Consider the following 16,994-nt stretch of genomic DNA (forward strand, 5'->3'; position numbering starts at 1 on the left):
CTCTTTAAAGCTTCCGCTTTTAATGAAGCAAACCTCGCAGCTATGTTTGTGGACAAACTGTCAGTCACTCGCTAGCATGGAAGTTTTCCATCTCCAACTTGTCTCTCTTCCAGTTTTTCGATGTCCGTTGGTCTGTTTTTCTCTTGTAAACATGCGTGAAGAATATATGATAAAGTTTTGGTAGCCTTTCGGGTGTTCAACACGTCTTTTAAGTTTTCAGTTTATTTATTTGGTGCTTAAACCAAGCACTGAATTAACCCCGTCTTCTCTCTTTCCCGGCCGACAAAGAAATGATTGCGCGCATGCGCAGCAGAAAAGTTTTGTCATTGGATCTTCGCGCATGACGTCGTGTTGTCTTGACAACGTGCAATATTATTACAATATTGCACACTCTCGTTCTCCATTGGGGAGAGTGGCGTAATGCATATAGGATAAGTGATATGATAATATTGCATGCCATCAATAAAGCCACTAGAAGGGAATGGAACACGTTTTTATTCCATGGAAAAAGTGGCCGGTATGTATAATAATAGATGTTATATGAATTATATAAGGTGTTATAGATGCTATATGGATCATCCACTATATAATTATACCTGTGATATAATGGACCTATCAGGCTGTATAAACCGGGGGATTTAAAGCAGTAGGACTGGGACTCTATGTGCTGTTAACGTGTGTGTGTGTGTGTGTGTGTGTGTTAGGAAAATGAAAAGACGGGTGGTTCTGCATCTCCCAGACAGAACGTGAGGAAACCCCTGGAGTTTGAGCCTCTCTCCACCACCGCCCTCATACTGGAGCACCGACCTGCGTGAGTCCTGCATATTGACACATCTTTAATAGCTCTTCAGTTGAACTGTACTATTCAATAATATTGGCACCCCCACTGTGTGTGACAGGAATCTCCCAGCGAAGCCGGCAGAAGAAGCTCAGAAACACAAAGAGCAGTATGAAGAGATGGTGGCACAGGCCAAGAAGCGAGGTGTGTGCGTGCGTGCGCACGCTGAACACGTGACTCTTCTCACATTTTGTGTGTGTGCGTGCGTGTGTGCGCGCGCGTTGAACACGTGACTCTTCTCACATTTTGTGTGTGTGCAGAGCTAAAGGAGGCTCAGAAGAGGAGGAAGCAGTTGGAGGAGAGGGTGCGATTAGAAGAGAGCATCGGCAACGCAGCGCTTGCCTGGAGTCAAGAAATTCTGCCAAACTGGCACAGCGTGTATGCACGCGCACACATTCATTGATGCACCGACAGTGAAACTGACAATGCAACTTTATACAAACCAAATCAGTACATACTCTCTCTCTCTCTCTCTCTCTCATATCTGTCTCTCTCTCTCAGGCGCAGCTCTAAGCGAGTGAGGGATTTGTGGTGGCAGGGAATTCCCCCGAGTGTGAGAGGACGAGTGTGGAGCCTCGCTATAGGCAATGAACTCAACATTACACATGGTGTGTGTGTGTGCGCGCGCATGCTTGTAGTAATGACTGTAAGCTGTGATTGTTAGCTTAGAGATGTGTATCAAGTTTGGATTCATCGTCCCTCCATGTGCTTTGTGTGTATACACACACACACACACACACACACACAATGTGTATCACAATCTCATCTCATCTCATTATCTCTAGCCGCTTTATCCTTCTACAGGGTCGCAGGCAAGCTGGATCCTATCCCAGCTGACTACGGGCGAAAGGCGGGGTACACCCTGGACAAGTCGCCAGGTCATCACAGGGCTGACACACAGACACAGACAACCATTCACACTCACATTCACACCTACGCTCAATTTAGAGTCACCAGTTAACCTAACCTGCATGTCTTTGGACTGTGGGGGAAACCGGAGCACCCGGAGGAAACCCACGCGGACACGGGGAGAACATGCAAACTCCACACAGAAAGGCCCTCGCCGGCCCCGGGGCTCGAACCCAGGACCTTCTTGCTGTGAGGCGACAGCGCTAACCACTACACCACCGTGCCGCCCGTGTATCACAATACAAACTAAAACAACTTCTTTTGGCTGCTCCCGATTAGGGGTCGCCACAGCGGATCTTTCAAGTCAAGTCAACTTTATTGTCAAGTATGCTATACATGCTCGACATACAGCACAGATGAAATTTCAGTCCTCTCTGACCCACAGTGCAAACAGGCAATGCAATAAATAAAAATAGAATAATTGAAAAAACAAACAAACAGTATGAACACTCTAGACAAGAACTAGACGTAGACTAAACACTCACATGCATATATACACGTAAATTGGTGCAACTAAACAAACAGTCAAGGGCACTTGAGGTATAGCAGGTAAACATGAAATAAGCAGAATAAACAAACTAGCAGCTGTTAAGGTGAGGTAGTGCGGAGTAGTGCAAATGAGCGAGGTAAAGTGAGATGTGCGGCCCCTGAGTTCAGTGTGTTAATGAACGATGAGATGTGTGTGTGTTGGGGGGGAAACCGTGAGGATGACATGTCAGATGCTGAAGGGGGGGCAGGGGGGTGTGCGGGCAGAATCTGTGGCGGGGGCAGAGGGGGCAGGAGGAGCAGAACAGGGAGGGAGTTGAGCCTCCTGACGGCCTGGTGAAAGAAACTGTCCTTGAGCCTGCTGGTTTTGGCCCGGAGACTCCGCAGTCTCCTCCCCGACGGCAGCAGGCTGAAGAGGCTGTGAGATGGGTGGGTGGGGTCACCTGCAATCCTGATGGCTTTGCGGGTGAGGCGGGAGTTATAAATATCCATTAGAGAAGGGAGAGAGACACCAATGATCCTCTCAGCTGCTCTCACGATGCGCTGCAGAGTCTTGCAGCAGGACACGGTGCAGGCGCCGTACCACACGGTGATGCAGCTGGTCAGGATGTTCTCAATGGTGCCTCTGTAGAATGTGTGCATGATGGGGGCCGGGACTCTTGCTCTCCTCAGTTTGCGGAGGAAGTACAGACGCTGTTGGGCTTTTTTGGCCAGTGATGCGGTGTTGTTGCTCCAGGACAGGTCTTCAGAGATGTGCACACCCAGAAACTTGGTGCTGCTCACCCTCTCCACTGCAGCACCGTCGATAGATAGTGAAGCATGCTGGGTGTGCTCTCTCCTGAAGTCCACAACAATCTCCTTCGTCTTCTCTACGTTCAGACGGAGATTGTTGTCCTTGCACCACATGGCCAAGCGGCTCACCTCACTCCTGTAGATTGTCTCATCGCCATTGTTGATGAGACCCACCACAGTCGTGTCATCCGCAAACTTGATGAAGAGATTTGAGCTGGATGTTGGTGTGCAGTCGTGGGTCAGCAGAGTGAAGAGGAGGGGGCTTAGCACACATCCTTGGGGGGCCCCCGTGTTCAGTGTGATGGTGCTGGAGGAGTTGCTGCCGATTCATACAGCCTGTGGTCTCCCCGTCAGGAAGTCCAGCAGCCAGTTGCACAGGGAGGTGTTGAGTCCCAGCTGGTCCAGTTTGTGAATGAGCTGCTGAGGAATGATTGTGTTGAATGCTGAGCTAAAGTCTATGAACAGCATTCTGACATATGAGTCTTTTGTCTCCAGGTGGGTGAGGGCTGAGTGGAGGGCAGTGGAGATGGAGTCATCGGTCAAACGGTTGGACTGATATGCAAACTGGAAAGGGTCCAGGGCAGGGGGGGGGGGGGGGGGGGCAGACTTGATATGCCGCATGACTAGCCGCTCGAAGCACTTCATGAGGATGGGAGTGAGTGCGACAGGGCGGTAGCCATTGAAGCAGGAGGGAGACGGCTTCTTCGGGACCGGGATGATGGTGGTGGTTTTGAGGCATGTGGGGACAACAGCCTGGCTCAACGAGATGTTGAAGATGTCTGTAAAGACATCTGTGAGCTCCTCAGCACAGTCTCTCAGTACCAGGACCAGGAATGTTATCAGGACCCGGGGCTTTCCGTGCATTTCGTCTCCATTGCTCCCTGTCTTCCGCATCCTTCTCTACCACACCTGCCACTTTCATGTCCTCTCTCACCACATCCATGTATCTCCTCTTTGGCCTTCCTCGTTTTCGTTTGCCTGGCAGCTCCATCCTCAACATTCCCCTTCCAACATGCTCTGCAAACTAAAACATTCCTATTAAAACAGTCACACTGCATTATTAAAAAAAAACAACCTTAAAAACCGTTTAATGATGCTTTTCATTAATGTTTGCAAAAATCTGCTTTCAGTCAGTTTGGAAATATTAATTTTTTTTAATCTAAAAATATACTGCAGTATGACACCATATTAATATTACAGCATTATATTTCCCAGTCTTTCTCACTACTATGGTAAAATTTTAAAATCTGAAATGTAAATTTGTTTTTTGCGTTCTGGTTTTTGATTTTCTTTCCCTCGAATACATCCATCCACCGAAAACTAACATTAAAATGTATTCGAGCGTAAATGCTTTCAAACTATTGTTTTAAATGCAGCACCAGCTCTACAGTTTCAAATTAAATTCATATTACATTTATAAAAAATATTTTAATTTTCCCCACGTGCTGGCACACTAAATTATTTGCCTGATACACTGATACTGTAAAGTTGTGATACACTTGTTTGATGGAGTGTTTTACTCTAATTAACCACCAGAGGGCGTGTTCCTGATTCATACATAGATAGAACTTTATTGATCCCTTTGGGTGGGTTCCCTCAGGGAAATTAAAACTCCAGCAGCATCATTACAGAATAAACAGAATAGAAAATAGAGAAAAAAATGTGTGTAGTTTCTCTTTATGTTCAGGGATTTTGTACTGTTTGTTAATAATCTGAATGGTTAAGTTAATTAGACTAGATTGTGATATAGACTGTAGAGATGTATCTCATCTCATCTCATTATCTGTAGCCGCTTTATCCTGTTCTACAGGGTCGCAGGCAAGCTGGAGCCTATCCCAGCTGACTACGGGCGAAAGGCGGGGTACCATACCTGTCAACTTTGAGGTTTGAAAAAAAGGGACATTTCCCAGATTTTTAACTCAAAATAAGGGAAAATTTTTGAAAGTCATACCCTTCACCAAAAGTGGGTGTGTAGTTGAATGGGGGGCAATTTTCTATCTAGTATTTGTGATTTCCTGTACTCTGGTGCATGTTGGTGATAGCCAAGACCCAAACTCAATGTGCTTATGGTTTATAGAGTGCATTTGTGAATAAACTATACATTTATTTTTATTTGCTTTCAGTGGTACCAGTTATTTCCCAAATTAAGGGCTAAAATACGTATCTTACGTTAAAATAAGAAAGGTCATTATATAACCAGTCAATAAATTCAATTTCATTGCAATTTATTATGGTTTTACCATAGTCATGGCCTCGGAACAGTAGATAGATAGATAGATAGATAGATAGATAGATAGATAGATAGATAGATAGATAGATAGATAGATAGATAGATAGATAGATAGATAGATGTAATAAAGAGAAACTAGATGTAATAAAGAGAGAGTAATATAAGATATTAAACCAAGAGTGATTTAAAATGGGTAAGTTTCAGATAGAAAATAAAATAGACAATGAGTGGATAAAACAGTTAATACACCAATTAGTTTACACTAGGCTATTTATGAGGTCTTAGCCAGGACATACTTAATGTAAACATGTGTAGCTTACCTTTTTGATTATTTGGGAGGCTTTCGTTTTCCCCATGGAAAATTTCTTTGCGAGGGAAGAGTCTGGGAACATTCCAGCCACGCACTTGTTGAAATCATCAAAGAAAGAGAGGCTAATGTTTTTCTTAGCTATTAGCATCGCCATCTTCACCTCAGACCTAATCAGTGTTGCCAGATACTGCTGACGTTTTCCAGCCCAAAATATGTTCAAAACCCGCCAAAATGCACTTGAAACCGCCCAACTACGGCGGGAAACCGCCCAATCTGGCAACACTGGACCTAATCACTTGCTCAGCCTCGCCTCCGGACGGAGTTCTGTAATTACTGATGCCTGAGAGGGCGGGGACGTGAATTCATGGCCCGACTTCCTGCTGTAAACTCCTGTCAGAGGCGCGTCATGAATTCTGGACCTACTGACTTTATATTGTGAAAATACGGGATATTTTCGGGAAAATAAAAAAAACGGGAAGACAGTGGGAAATAAGTCAAAATAAGGGATTTCCCGGGAAAAATGGGAGGGTTGACAGGTATGCGGGGTACACCCTGGACAAGTAGCCAGGTCATCACAGGGCTGACACATAGACACAGACAACCATTCACACTCACATTCACACCTACGCTCAATTTAGAGTCATCAGTTAACCTAACCTGCATGTCTTTGGACTGTGGGGGAAACCGGAGCACCCGGAGGAAACCCACGCGGACACGGGGAGAACATGCAAACTCCGCACAGAAAGGCCCTCGCCGGCCACGGGGTTCGAACCCGGACCTTCTTGCTGTGAGGCGACAGCGCTAACCACTACACCACCGTGCCGCCCTGTAGAGGTGTATATCTGTTTAAATGTATTTCTATAACGTGTGTGTGTGTGTGTGTGTTAATCAGAGCTGTATGATATCTGTTTGGCGAGAGCGAAGGAGAAATGGAGCGCGTCACCATCAGTCACCACAACAGAAAACGATGCTGCAGGTGTGTATCGTCCCCTTCGTCATCTTTATACCACAGCGCTGTCGGATTCTGATTGGTCAGATGATGTTGATTAATTTCCTGACAGCAGTGCAGCTGCAAGTCACAGGTTTATATTAATGCACTCGCTGTAAGACGTTCTCGTTTCCATAGCAACAGCTTGTATTTAACATTTACAGAAGGAGTCTGTCGTGTCTTGAAGAAAAACTTTAGGAGACAGAATAAAGAGGGGACGACTGTTTAATCAGAAGTGGAACTGACGTGTTTCACGGACCAGTAAACCTAACGATAAATTGAACACATGTTGGTTAGTCGCTGACGTGTAGAAGAATAAAACACTTGGGGCTGTGCAGTTCTAGGAAAATAATCAATTCAGGGTCGTCATTTACAAATTGTCGTTATGTTGTTGTTTTCTCATGATTTCTCATGTGGTGTCCCAGTTTTAAACAGTAATTCACTTTCATGTCTGTTTTTTCTGTATTTTTTGTAGATTTGCATTTTCAATATAAGCTAGCTTTGTAAAAGTTTCAGTATTTTTCATGTTTTATTTTAATTATTTATGCATTTATTATCTACTTATTATTTTGTTTAATTGTGAGTATTTTAATGACTCGCATGCTTTTACAAAGTTGTAAAGTTTATTATTATTATTATTTAAATGTGCTTTTGTTTGTTTTTTTAACAGATGTGGGTTTGTCTCATGTCGATCGCGAGGCAAGTTTAGAGCTGATAAAGTTGGACATTTCCAGAACTTTCCCCAGCCTCTGTATATTCCAGCAGGTAAGATCTTTAAGTTTTATTTAACATGAACATTCTTGCGTTTTTGAATATTGATGGTGAATTTTTGCGTTTTATGTGTTGCATTTCTGTTTCAGCACTTTTTTTTATTTTTCGCACTCTAACAAGTTCTGTGACTTATGGGTTAAATTTACGGGGGTTAAAGGTCAGAGTGTCAGTTTTAGCTTCAGATTAGATGTCATTTATCATATGTAAAAATATAACGTATATATTTAGGCACTGCGTAAAAGCGGAGCTCCCGAGGAGTAAATAATCCCACGTTACTTTTTACAAAGCAAATTAAAAATAAGAGCGGGATAAAAACCAGTCTGTCGTTATTTACATAAGATACAGATTTCATTGTCCAATGGTCGGGTGTTTGAGAGACAGTGATGAGTAGCATGCTATAGATGCACAATGGTGTAACATAGGGAAAAAAAATTAAAAATTCACGTTTTGATTTTATGTACTGAAATAACTATTAGGTAGCCTAGTAAACTAGACCCACCCGCCTAGCGGCCAAAAATATTTTTGCCTAGCGAGTGGGTCTAGCCTCGCACCATATAGACCCCTTTCACTGACGTCACCCGAAACCGGAAGTAAACAGACCCTGCGCCATTTTGGAAGACCAACAAACTCTTGATTAGGACAGCGGTATGTGAACCCACGAGAATAAAGTGGAGTGGCAAACGACTTAAACAAACAAATCTGAGCTGTTTTATTTATGATTTATTGGCCCAACAGTAGACTTGAAAGAAACCTGTGTGAGACTTGGCAAAAAACTGTGGATATAATGGATAAGTCTGTGCATGATCTGCGGACACTTTGAGGTAAGCAAACGCAAGAAATTCAGATTTAAAACATGCTAAATTGGCCTCAAGTTGATAACTGTATGAGGAGCAAGCCTCCCAGACTTCTACAATTTAATAATAATAATAATAATAATTTAGGATGGTTTGGGGCTTGCTCTCCCTCCTATTATATAAATAAAGCATAGTTGTTGTGTAGGCATATATCATAAATACATATGTATAATTTGGATAAATTAACCTAAATTATGGATACCTTAATAGTAACAAAAAGTATTAATTTTTCAACTGAAAAGATATATTATTAAAAGATAAATATCAACAAGATTACCTTGGCCATAACTATGTGTAGGTTATTCTTAATAACAGCTGTAATATCACGAACCAAGCCACGAACAACATAATTGTAAGCCTGTAGCCCTTTGTAGGCCTTCAAGTCATCAGCAGTGTAGGCACTGGGTGTAAACAACAAATAGTTTACAATGTCTGGGTAGCAAACAGATGGCAGAATTGGTGTCCGGTCCTCCTTATGTATCTGACACGGAGAAATAATATAAATCGTGCTGCCTACCAGATTCCAGTCGTCTGTTTTATTGTATCAGTACTAGTATCACTTACTATACTCATCAGTCATAGATTAGTCCAGTACAACATGACCAGCTTGCTTTTTTCCCATTTGACTGTCGCAAGTTTTTTCCGGCTGGTACAGTCAAAAATTGAAAAAAGTTTTGGCCTCCTAAACTAGTCATCGATTCTACTAGTGTATTAATTGGAGTCGACATGAAAACGTTCGGTAAAAACTTTAAACCAGTACAATCTCTTCTTCAAAGTTTCACCAAATGGTTTTATTTATGCAATTTAAAGCTCATAATACTGTATAACTTTGGTCGAGTAAAAACACGGAGCAAAAACATGGCTGAATCCTGAATGACTCCTATTTGTTTAAATAGGGGACGACATAGGCGGCAGAATGTAGTTTCTTTTTCCCTGCCATGGAAGCGCACTTGTATACCGAGGAGGAAAGCAATTTGCATTACAGCCGTGAGGCGGCTCGGCTCGGTTTTCCCTTTCGGGCGCTCTCGTTTTCTGTTAGAATTTGGTAAAGAAAATAAATAAATAAATATTATTTACCAGCTTACCGGGTCCATTAACATAAATCTGACAGCTGACAAGGTCGGGATATAAACGAACTTTTGCGTTAAACTGTGTGCTTGGATTCACAATTTTTTCTGAGTCTTATCATATGGGTCAAACCCATCAATCACAGCCAGTTTCTCCACATACCGTGCCCTTTCTGCAGCTGGTAATGTACTCACATAACCCGAATTATCAGCCATCGTGTCACTTTACTCTCGCTCGTACTTTGTTTTATATTGTGAGTGCATGTACTTGGTCTTCCAATATGGCGCCTAACAAAATCTCGCGGCGCGGTGATGTCATGTGAAAGGGGTCGATAAACAAAAACACCCCGGGCATCAAATTGTGCCCGCCAATCACAGCGCAAGGTTTTTGTTTGGATTCTTTGGGCGGGCTTTTGCAGGAGTGACGACAAAGCTGCGCGACGCTGGAGAAAGCGCAGCAGGAAAGATGGCTACGGCCAGTGAACAGTGCGCGTTTGACTCCGCTTTGGAATCAGTTTTAGAAGAATTAGACTTGGAGTTTTGGTTGAAACATGAGCAGGAAGAGGCTCTCCGCTCATTCCTTTTCAAGAAGGACGTTTTCGCTGTTTTGCCGACCGGCTATGGCAAAAGTCTGATCTACCAGCTGGCTCCGCTCGTAGCCAAAAGGATGGGGCTAGTTTGTGAAGTACGAAGAATTAATAAACAGCTTTGAAACATTACTTTTTGATTGTTTCTTATTTTCCCGTTATTTTAAATTTAAGGGAAATTATTTCACCAAACGCCACTAAATAAAAACTCTCAAAAACAGTTTAAGCAAACCCTTGAAAAACACTTGAAAAAAATAAGAGTGTATGTTAAGTATGTGGTACAGACTCCAAACTTGTGGTCATTATCTCCAAACTTCTTAATATCTAGAACCTGTTCATTAATTAATACGCATTTTGAAAAATTATTTATTTCAAGGCCTCCCCCACTGCTTTCTGTCGCTCTGACTACGTCACAGTCACTGTTGCGCTGATTGGTCAGAGCGTTGGCCTATACGCACAGAGACAGTTTGAAAGACAGCGGGTTGTTCCTCCTACACCCGTCGGAAATGTCTACGAGCGAGGCCAGACTAAATATTCACATTTAGTCTGGCTTGCCAGGCTAACTATTAGGCACAATTTTTACAATATCTATATAAATTAGTTGTTTTTACCCATTTTAACCTTGAAATCAGCATTTTAATGATTACCCATAATGCATTGTTTATCGCGCTAAAACAAGCAAAAACGTCATAAGACAGTGGAAATACTACCTTTACTACCTTCACGTGGCGTCTTTCTCGATCGCACGTGCCTAGAAGCGTACCTTCTAGAACATTGCTGGGTGGTCATGGACTGCCACGTAGCCTAGTTCGGTTGTGAAACTCGCTAGGATGGAGTATTTTCGCGAGTTTAGTGGCAAACTTTTGCGCCGCAATTTCTCTATTCTCGAAATTTGTAACCTGAAACCCTACAAGAAATGTTTCATAATGTTTGGGATTTTGAAAAATGCTTCTAGCAAGTTTATTTCGCTGTATTTTTCCGTGAAACTTGGCATAAATCATCCTTAAGTGATGAGCGTGACGTTGTTATTTTGGTACGGGTCACGGAGTTAGTTGGAAGCGGGAGGAATGAGAGTTTCTCAACTACAGCAGCACTTCTCACCATAGATGGGATTTACTAAATCGACTAAATCTCGAGATCTACTGAAGCTACGAGGATATAAATCACCAGGATTCTAATTTACTGGGTGAGAAGTATTATATATTTTTTGAAAGGTTTATTCGCGCTACAAGTCCATGAAAGTTGGAATTGTTCGTGAAGGGGTTAGATAGATTTTGGTAGCGTGACGCGCACAACAAGCAAAAGAAAAAACTAATTTTCTTCCAAATTTCTTTGCTTTATCAAAATTATTTTTTGATACATTAAAAGACTGTGTTTTTTTTTCTTTATTATAGAGAATATTTGATCAAAACTTTCAAAACAGCATTCAAAGTGATTTTTCACGGGTGTAAATGTTACGCGTGACGTCCATAATTACGTTAAATTTTAAGAACTAAAATTCTGTTAAAAATTCTAGATTTGTGCTATCATTCCGGGGTTTTGCTGAATAATACTTTAGGGAGTTCTCTTACAATGCTGAAAATTCAGTGAGTTTTGGTGAAATTCTAGAAAAGTTATTTACATTTTAACGCGCCTGAGAGCGATTGTGCTCACACAGCGTGCTACTCATAATTGCCTTGCACTAATGATCAGGGTTCCCCGTGATGGTACACGAACATGTGGTTGCAAAAGCCATCAAAACTCAGGTGAATGCATTACTGTATTCTCTTCAGTATGGAGCGTCATGTCCCATCGCATGCAGGGAGCTCCGCTATGACACGCGAGTAGCTACATGTTGGAGAACTGGTTGTGCATTGGACTGTGTATAGTGCAGGTCTGTAAATTAGCTCCGTGACATCAGCCTTGCGCCCTAATGCTGTCAGGAGGCGTGTCTACATTCAGCCGAGTTAATTCAGCCCCGCCCATGTTTAAAGAGACAAAAAACTGACTGAATCTTTCATGATGCATCTCGAAATATTAGTGAACTAATCAACAGCAGGGTGGTGTGATGGAGCGGAGTCCCTGCTCCCACCCTGAAGCTGATCGTTTGTTTTCCTCATAACCGCACGTCTCCACAGCAACTTGCCCAACGGTTTCAAATCTTCTGTCCTGAAGATGCCCGAAAGCTAAAAGTTCCGGCTTTACCTCCGAGAGCATTGCTGACACTTGAGACTCCTTCCAGAAACGTTCATCTTTATCATGATGCTGTACAATGTGAAGGGCACCGTGAGATGAAAGAACATGTGTCCTGGACCCAAGGTGGAAGAGAAGCGTATGACCTGCACAGTGCAGACAGGAAACAGACAGGCACGAGAGCATAAATCCTCCTGTCTCTCTCACACACAAAATTTCAACATGACCGTACGACATTACAGTAAACACGGGGTCCAAAGTGACCAGCAGGACAAATGGAGCAAACCATTAAAGATGAAAGACGTATGTGTCGGGGAGGGGCAGCACAGCCTGGGGGTAGGAGTTGTTATGCAATGTGCCAGTCCTTGAGCAGATTTAATAGAGGAATGAATCAGGGCAGTAACGAGGGGTAACTGGATCGGGAGGGGGTCCTGGGAGGGACCGTCCACCAGGCTGAAGGTGTTCTAGATGCAGCATGAGTGGAAAATTTGCTGAATGGAGGGTGGATGTGCTCTGATGATGCGTTCAGCTATCTGCATGATCCTCTGATGTTCGAACACCCAAATCAGATAGCGGTGCAGCTGGTGAACGTTGAGTAAATAACGCCAAGCAAGTGTCTCTTTACGGCAAACTTGATCTCCTCACCATATCGGAGAAAATCAAATGAACAGCTTCTGATCAATCAGAATGCAGGATTCTGCAGCAGGAAGTACAGAGGCAGATAAACGTCTTTCTGTTTCTACAGGGAGGCCCTTATCATGATGTGCTGCACAGCATTCTGGGAGCTTACACCTGTTACCGCCCTGATGTAGGATACGTACGTTACTGCAACACACACACACACACACACAAACCCCTGTTGTAAGAGTGAGGGCGAAGCTTGTTCCAGGGTGCGTCAAGAGATGAACATCTACTTCCTGTTTACAAATGCTTTATGTGACCTGCTTCCAGGGGCATCAGAAGCATTTTTAATGTGGGGGGGGGACATACTGGTGGGGGGTCTGGGGGTCCTCCCCCAGAACATTTTTAATTAATTAGATGCCATTTCCTGCATTCGGGTGTATTTTTAACAGGTTGTTAAACACCTAATTTTACCGACAAAAGTCACTTAATTCAATGACTATTTTAGAGACTCAACAATACGTCCTCATTCAACTAGTCCATATATTCATCAGCCTGTTTTTAAACCCACCGCTACGCCTAAGATAATGAGATGAATGTGACACAGTTTATCACCAACAATGACTTTATGGGTGCATTTTACTTTTTATTTTGTGTTTCCTTTTTTATTTAGTTTTAGATGTAACACAACATGCCACTGTGCCAAGCAATAGTGACACTCAACTGTATGTTTAAAAATAAGAATATTCATAATTTCACACAATGAACAGGCATGACATGACATCATGCAAACTTCATAACACACAATCACACTGTGTCGAGCAACGGTGACGCATAAAAAACAACTTCACACAATGAACAGGTGCGATTTTGTTCACCACCAACAGTGACTTTAGTGGGTGCATTTTACTTTTTTCCGATTTAGTGATGCTCATAACAAAAATGCCATGGCGTCATGCAGTCTTCATAACACACAATTCCACTGGGTCAAGCAACGACACATAAAAGAGAACTTCACACAATGAACAAGTGCAGTTTTGTCAACCTACATGCAATGGTGGTACTACAGTAGCATTTACAGATCAGTATAACAAATAGATTTATAGATAGAACTCCTTCTTACATTGGTGCCACCACAATTTCTACCACTTCATAACTTTTATCCCCCTTTCCTTCACAATCCACCTGGAATAACATCCATCTCTCTCCATTACTTTCCTTTGTACTATTCCTTCCCCATACACTGATTTCCCATCTTACTTTCCAGAAAACTGGCAAAGACCAGACAAAACAAGGAATCAATAAATATCATCAGAGCAGACTTGACCTCATTCTTGGCATTACAGTAAGGCAGGCCTACTGGGTTTGAATTAAATGATAGCTAACGTTAAGCTAGCTGATACATCTCCTAACATTGACTAGCCAGCTAACTGCACTAACATTTCCATTGGGACAAAAAAACCCTGTCCTGTGGGGAAACTCTGACTGACTTTCCGCTTCTTTGTAAAGAATGTCCTCATGTCCATTGTGTCTGGGGAGGAGCAAATACTGCAAACAATTCATCATCAACCAAGAATACCCCATTAGGCGAAGCTTATTTCACTGTTTAGTTGAACATTAATTTAACGTGTCCTAGGGTTAATTTTGAGGGCAGATAACAAAAGAATAAGGTTTTAGCAAAAGCTAGCCATTGTGAGGTTGCAATGGGGATGACGTCACCTCCTCCACTTTCCAGCAGCTGCACCAACATTTCTGTGCTCGCGCTGAGAGTCACTTCCCTCGCGCGCGGTGAGCTGTTGTAGGGAGCGCCCGGAAACCCCGGAGTGGATTTTCAGTGCTCTGTGTTTTCTCTTAGCGATCAAGTGGAATGGATTCTTTCACGAAGCAATAGAAACGGCGCTGGGTGAACTCATATTTTATGTTAAATGTGTGTGGGGGGGTCCAAACAAAGAATTATGAAATGTGAAGGGGACACGCCCTGTTCACATTCAATGGTGGCGACGCCCATGCCTGCTTCACTCCTTATGCTAGCAAACCATACCTCTGTGTAACCTGATATTATAGTCGTATACTGTATATTAAGAAAAAGTGTGTGTGTGTGTGTGTGTGTGTGTGTAGGTACAGGGGATGTCATTCATTGCTGCAGTGTTGATCCTGAACATGAACACCGCCGATGCCTTCATCGCTTTCGCTAACCTGCTGAACAAACCGTGTCAGATGGTCTTCTACAGAGTGGACCATAGCCTTGTGAGTCTGTCTGTCTGTCTGTCTCTCTCTCTCTCACACACACACACGCGCACTATGAATTATCAAATTTCATCAAAATGTATGAATTTATTCATATCTGTTCTCAGGAGAATTTACACAAGAAATGATAATCCACTTAGTGCAGATGTTCATGTAGCGGAGCTATGTTTTTGTTTTTTCCTCGTGAGAGCCAGCATCTTGGGGCGGCACGGTGGTGTAGTGGTTAGCGCTGTCGCCTCACAGCAAGAAGGTCTGGGTTCGAGCCCCGTGGCCGGCGAGGGCCTTTCTGTGTGGAGTTTGCATGTTCTCCCCGTGTCCGCGTGGGTTTCCTCCGGGTGCTCCGGTTTCCCCCACAGTCCAAAGACATGCAGGTTAGGTTAACTGGTGACTCTAAATTGACTGTAGGTGTGAATGTGAGTGTGAATGGTTGTCTGTGTCTATGTGTCAGTCCTGTGATGACCTGGCGACTTGTCCAGGGTGTACCCCGCCTTTCGCCCGTAGTCAGCTGGGATAGGCTCCAGCTTGCCTGTGACCCTGTAGAAGGATAAAGCGGCTAGAGATAATGAGATGAGATCCAGCATCTTTTTTTTTTTTTAAATTAAATTTAATTTTTTTTAAACGGCCGCTCTGAGCACTTAGTCTTTTCAGGAAGGTGCTGGTGTCGTCACTGCCGCTCCTTTTCAGGCAACCAGTCATACAGTGGTTAGAGTAATGACGTCAAAGATCTTGGATTATACCAAGATCAAACGACGTGATTCGTCTCTACGGGAGCGAAAGCTGAACAGTTCCTGTCTCGTAAGTGGGCGTGTCACCTTAAATCACAAACAAAATTTTACTGATGTTGGGATATCGAGAAGCCATATAGCTGCATGTCCTGCATCCAAGTCCTCAAGCAGTTCACTGCAGAAACACCGTTGTGGTCTCACAGTGATCACAGGTACCTGGAAATGTGCTGTAAATTCCTGTGAACCCTCCCACAGGGAAATACAGACCAACGGTTTGGTGAAATCAGTGGACTTCTGTGAATGTCGGTCATTCTGGTCTCAGTCGCCCCTCCTTCCAAAAGTTGAACAAGGAAGTGATGGATCTTCTCGGGTGACATGTCCTAGAAACAAAACCGACACGCAGCATCAAGCATTGTTTTGACAAAGTGTGAGGATTAAGCGCTCCCCAGCGGCCTCAACACTTTTTCTGACAGGAAAAAAAACCCTGTATGGACAGGACACCCTGAGTTACACAAACGTTCGGACTCTACATTTCACTCCTAAGTTTGTTAATTTACATATAACGAGACTCAGTAAAGTGAACCTCAGCTGACTGTCTTCAAATCCTATAATAGTTTGTTTGCACATGTTATGTCACTGTGTTGCCATGGCGCACACTGCAGATGGGTTTCAGGAAGTGATGTTCAACACCACTGTGACAAGCACTATCGCAGGTTCTCAGAACGCTGAAGGTTTGCCTCATTTACAGCTGCTGAAATCAATCAAACCGAGGAGCTTATATTGTAATTTTCCGTTTATAGATTTCTCGCGTAATCTCGTCTACACTAGTACAGTCCAGGCAGATGGAGGAAACTCCATCTTCTATATGGATTTCACTGCCAAGGTGAAATCACTTCTTCTTTAGTTCAGTTACACACCAGTTTGTGAAGGAAAGTGATTTAGTGGGGGGGGGGGGGGGTAACGACGACCTATAAAAGACATGTGGGTGGTAAAAGAGAGCAACTGGACTTGCTTGAAGATTCTTGAAGACATTTCACCTCTCATCTGAAAGGCTTCTTCAGTTCTGTCTGACTAATAGGGAGTATCAGGTATTTATCCTCTCATGGATGAAAAGTAATCCTAAGGTGTCATTGAGTCCTCCTGTTGGTGTGGGTCACTGGGGGCTGGGTGTGAATGGCCTAGAGAGTCGTTGGGGTCATCAATGGGTTGTTGGTTCTCTCTGTCCTCCTGTGAGTCACTGAAAACAGCTGGGTTTTGGTGTGCATTCAGTTGTCTGGGAAGTGTGCCAAGGACTGCATTGTAGGTGGCTGATAAATGGTGTCTTAGACCCCCACCTCTGTTCAGTGATGGCCGTTATTCCCATTGATGTCCTCCCGAGTGAAATTGATGTTGATATC

At 43.3% G+C, this 16,994-nt stretch overlaps 1 protein-coding gene across 4 annotated transcripts in view; it reads left to right on the forward strand.

Moving 5' to 3' along the window:
* The window catches only part of tbc1d14 (TBC1 domain family, member 14), a 99,260-nt gene that overhangs the window by 58,350 nt on the left and 23,916 nt on the right, over positions 1–16,994 (forward strand). For all 4 annotated transcript variants that reach the window (XM_060916116.1, XM_060916122.1, XM_060916136.1 and 1 more), the window contains 8 exons: positions 705–811; positions 900–982; positions 1,099–1,216; positions 1,340–1,446; positions 6,458–6,541; positions 7,224–7,318; positions 12,750–12,821; positions 14,744–14,872. In XM_060916116.1, coding sequence (XP_060772099.1) covers positions 705–811; positions 900–982; positions 1,099–1,216; positions 1,340–1,446; positions 6,458–6,541; positions 7,224–7,318; positions 12,750–12,821; positions 14,744–14,872 — 795 coding nt within the window. The remainder of the gene's footprint in view (positions 1–704; positions 812–899; positions 983–1,098; positions 1,217–1,339; positions 1,447–6,457; positions 6,542–7,223; positions 7,319–12,749; positions 12,822–14,743; positions 14,873–16,994) is intronic.

Source organism: Neoarius graeffei, chromosome 1 (assembly GCF_027579695.1).
Source record: "Neoarius graeffei isolate fNeoGra1 chromosome 1, fNeoGra1.pri, whole genome shotgun sequence".
Classification (NCBI taxonomy): domain Eukaryota; kingdom Metazoa; phylum Chordata; class Actinopteri; order Siluriformes; family Ariidae; genus Neoarius; species Neoarius graeffei.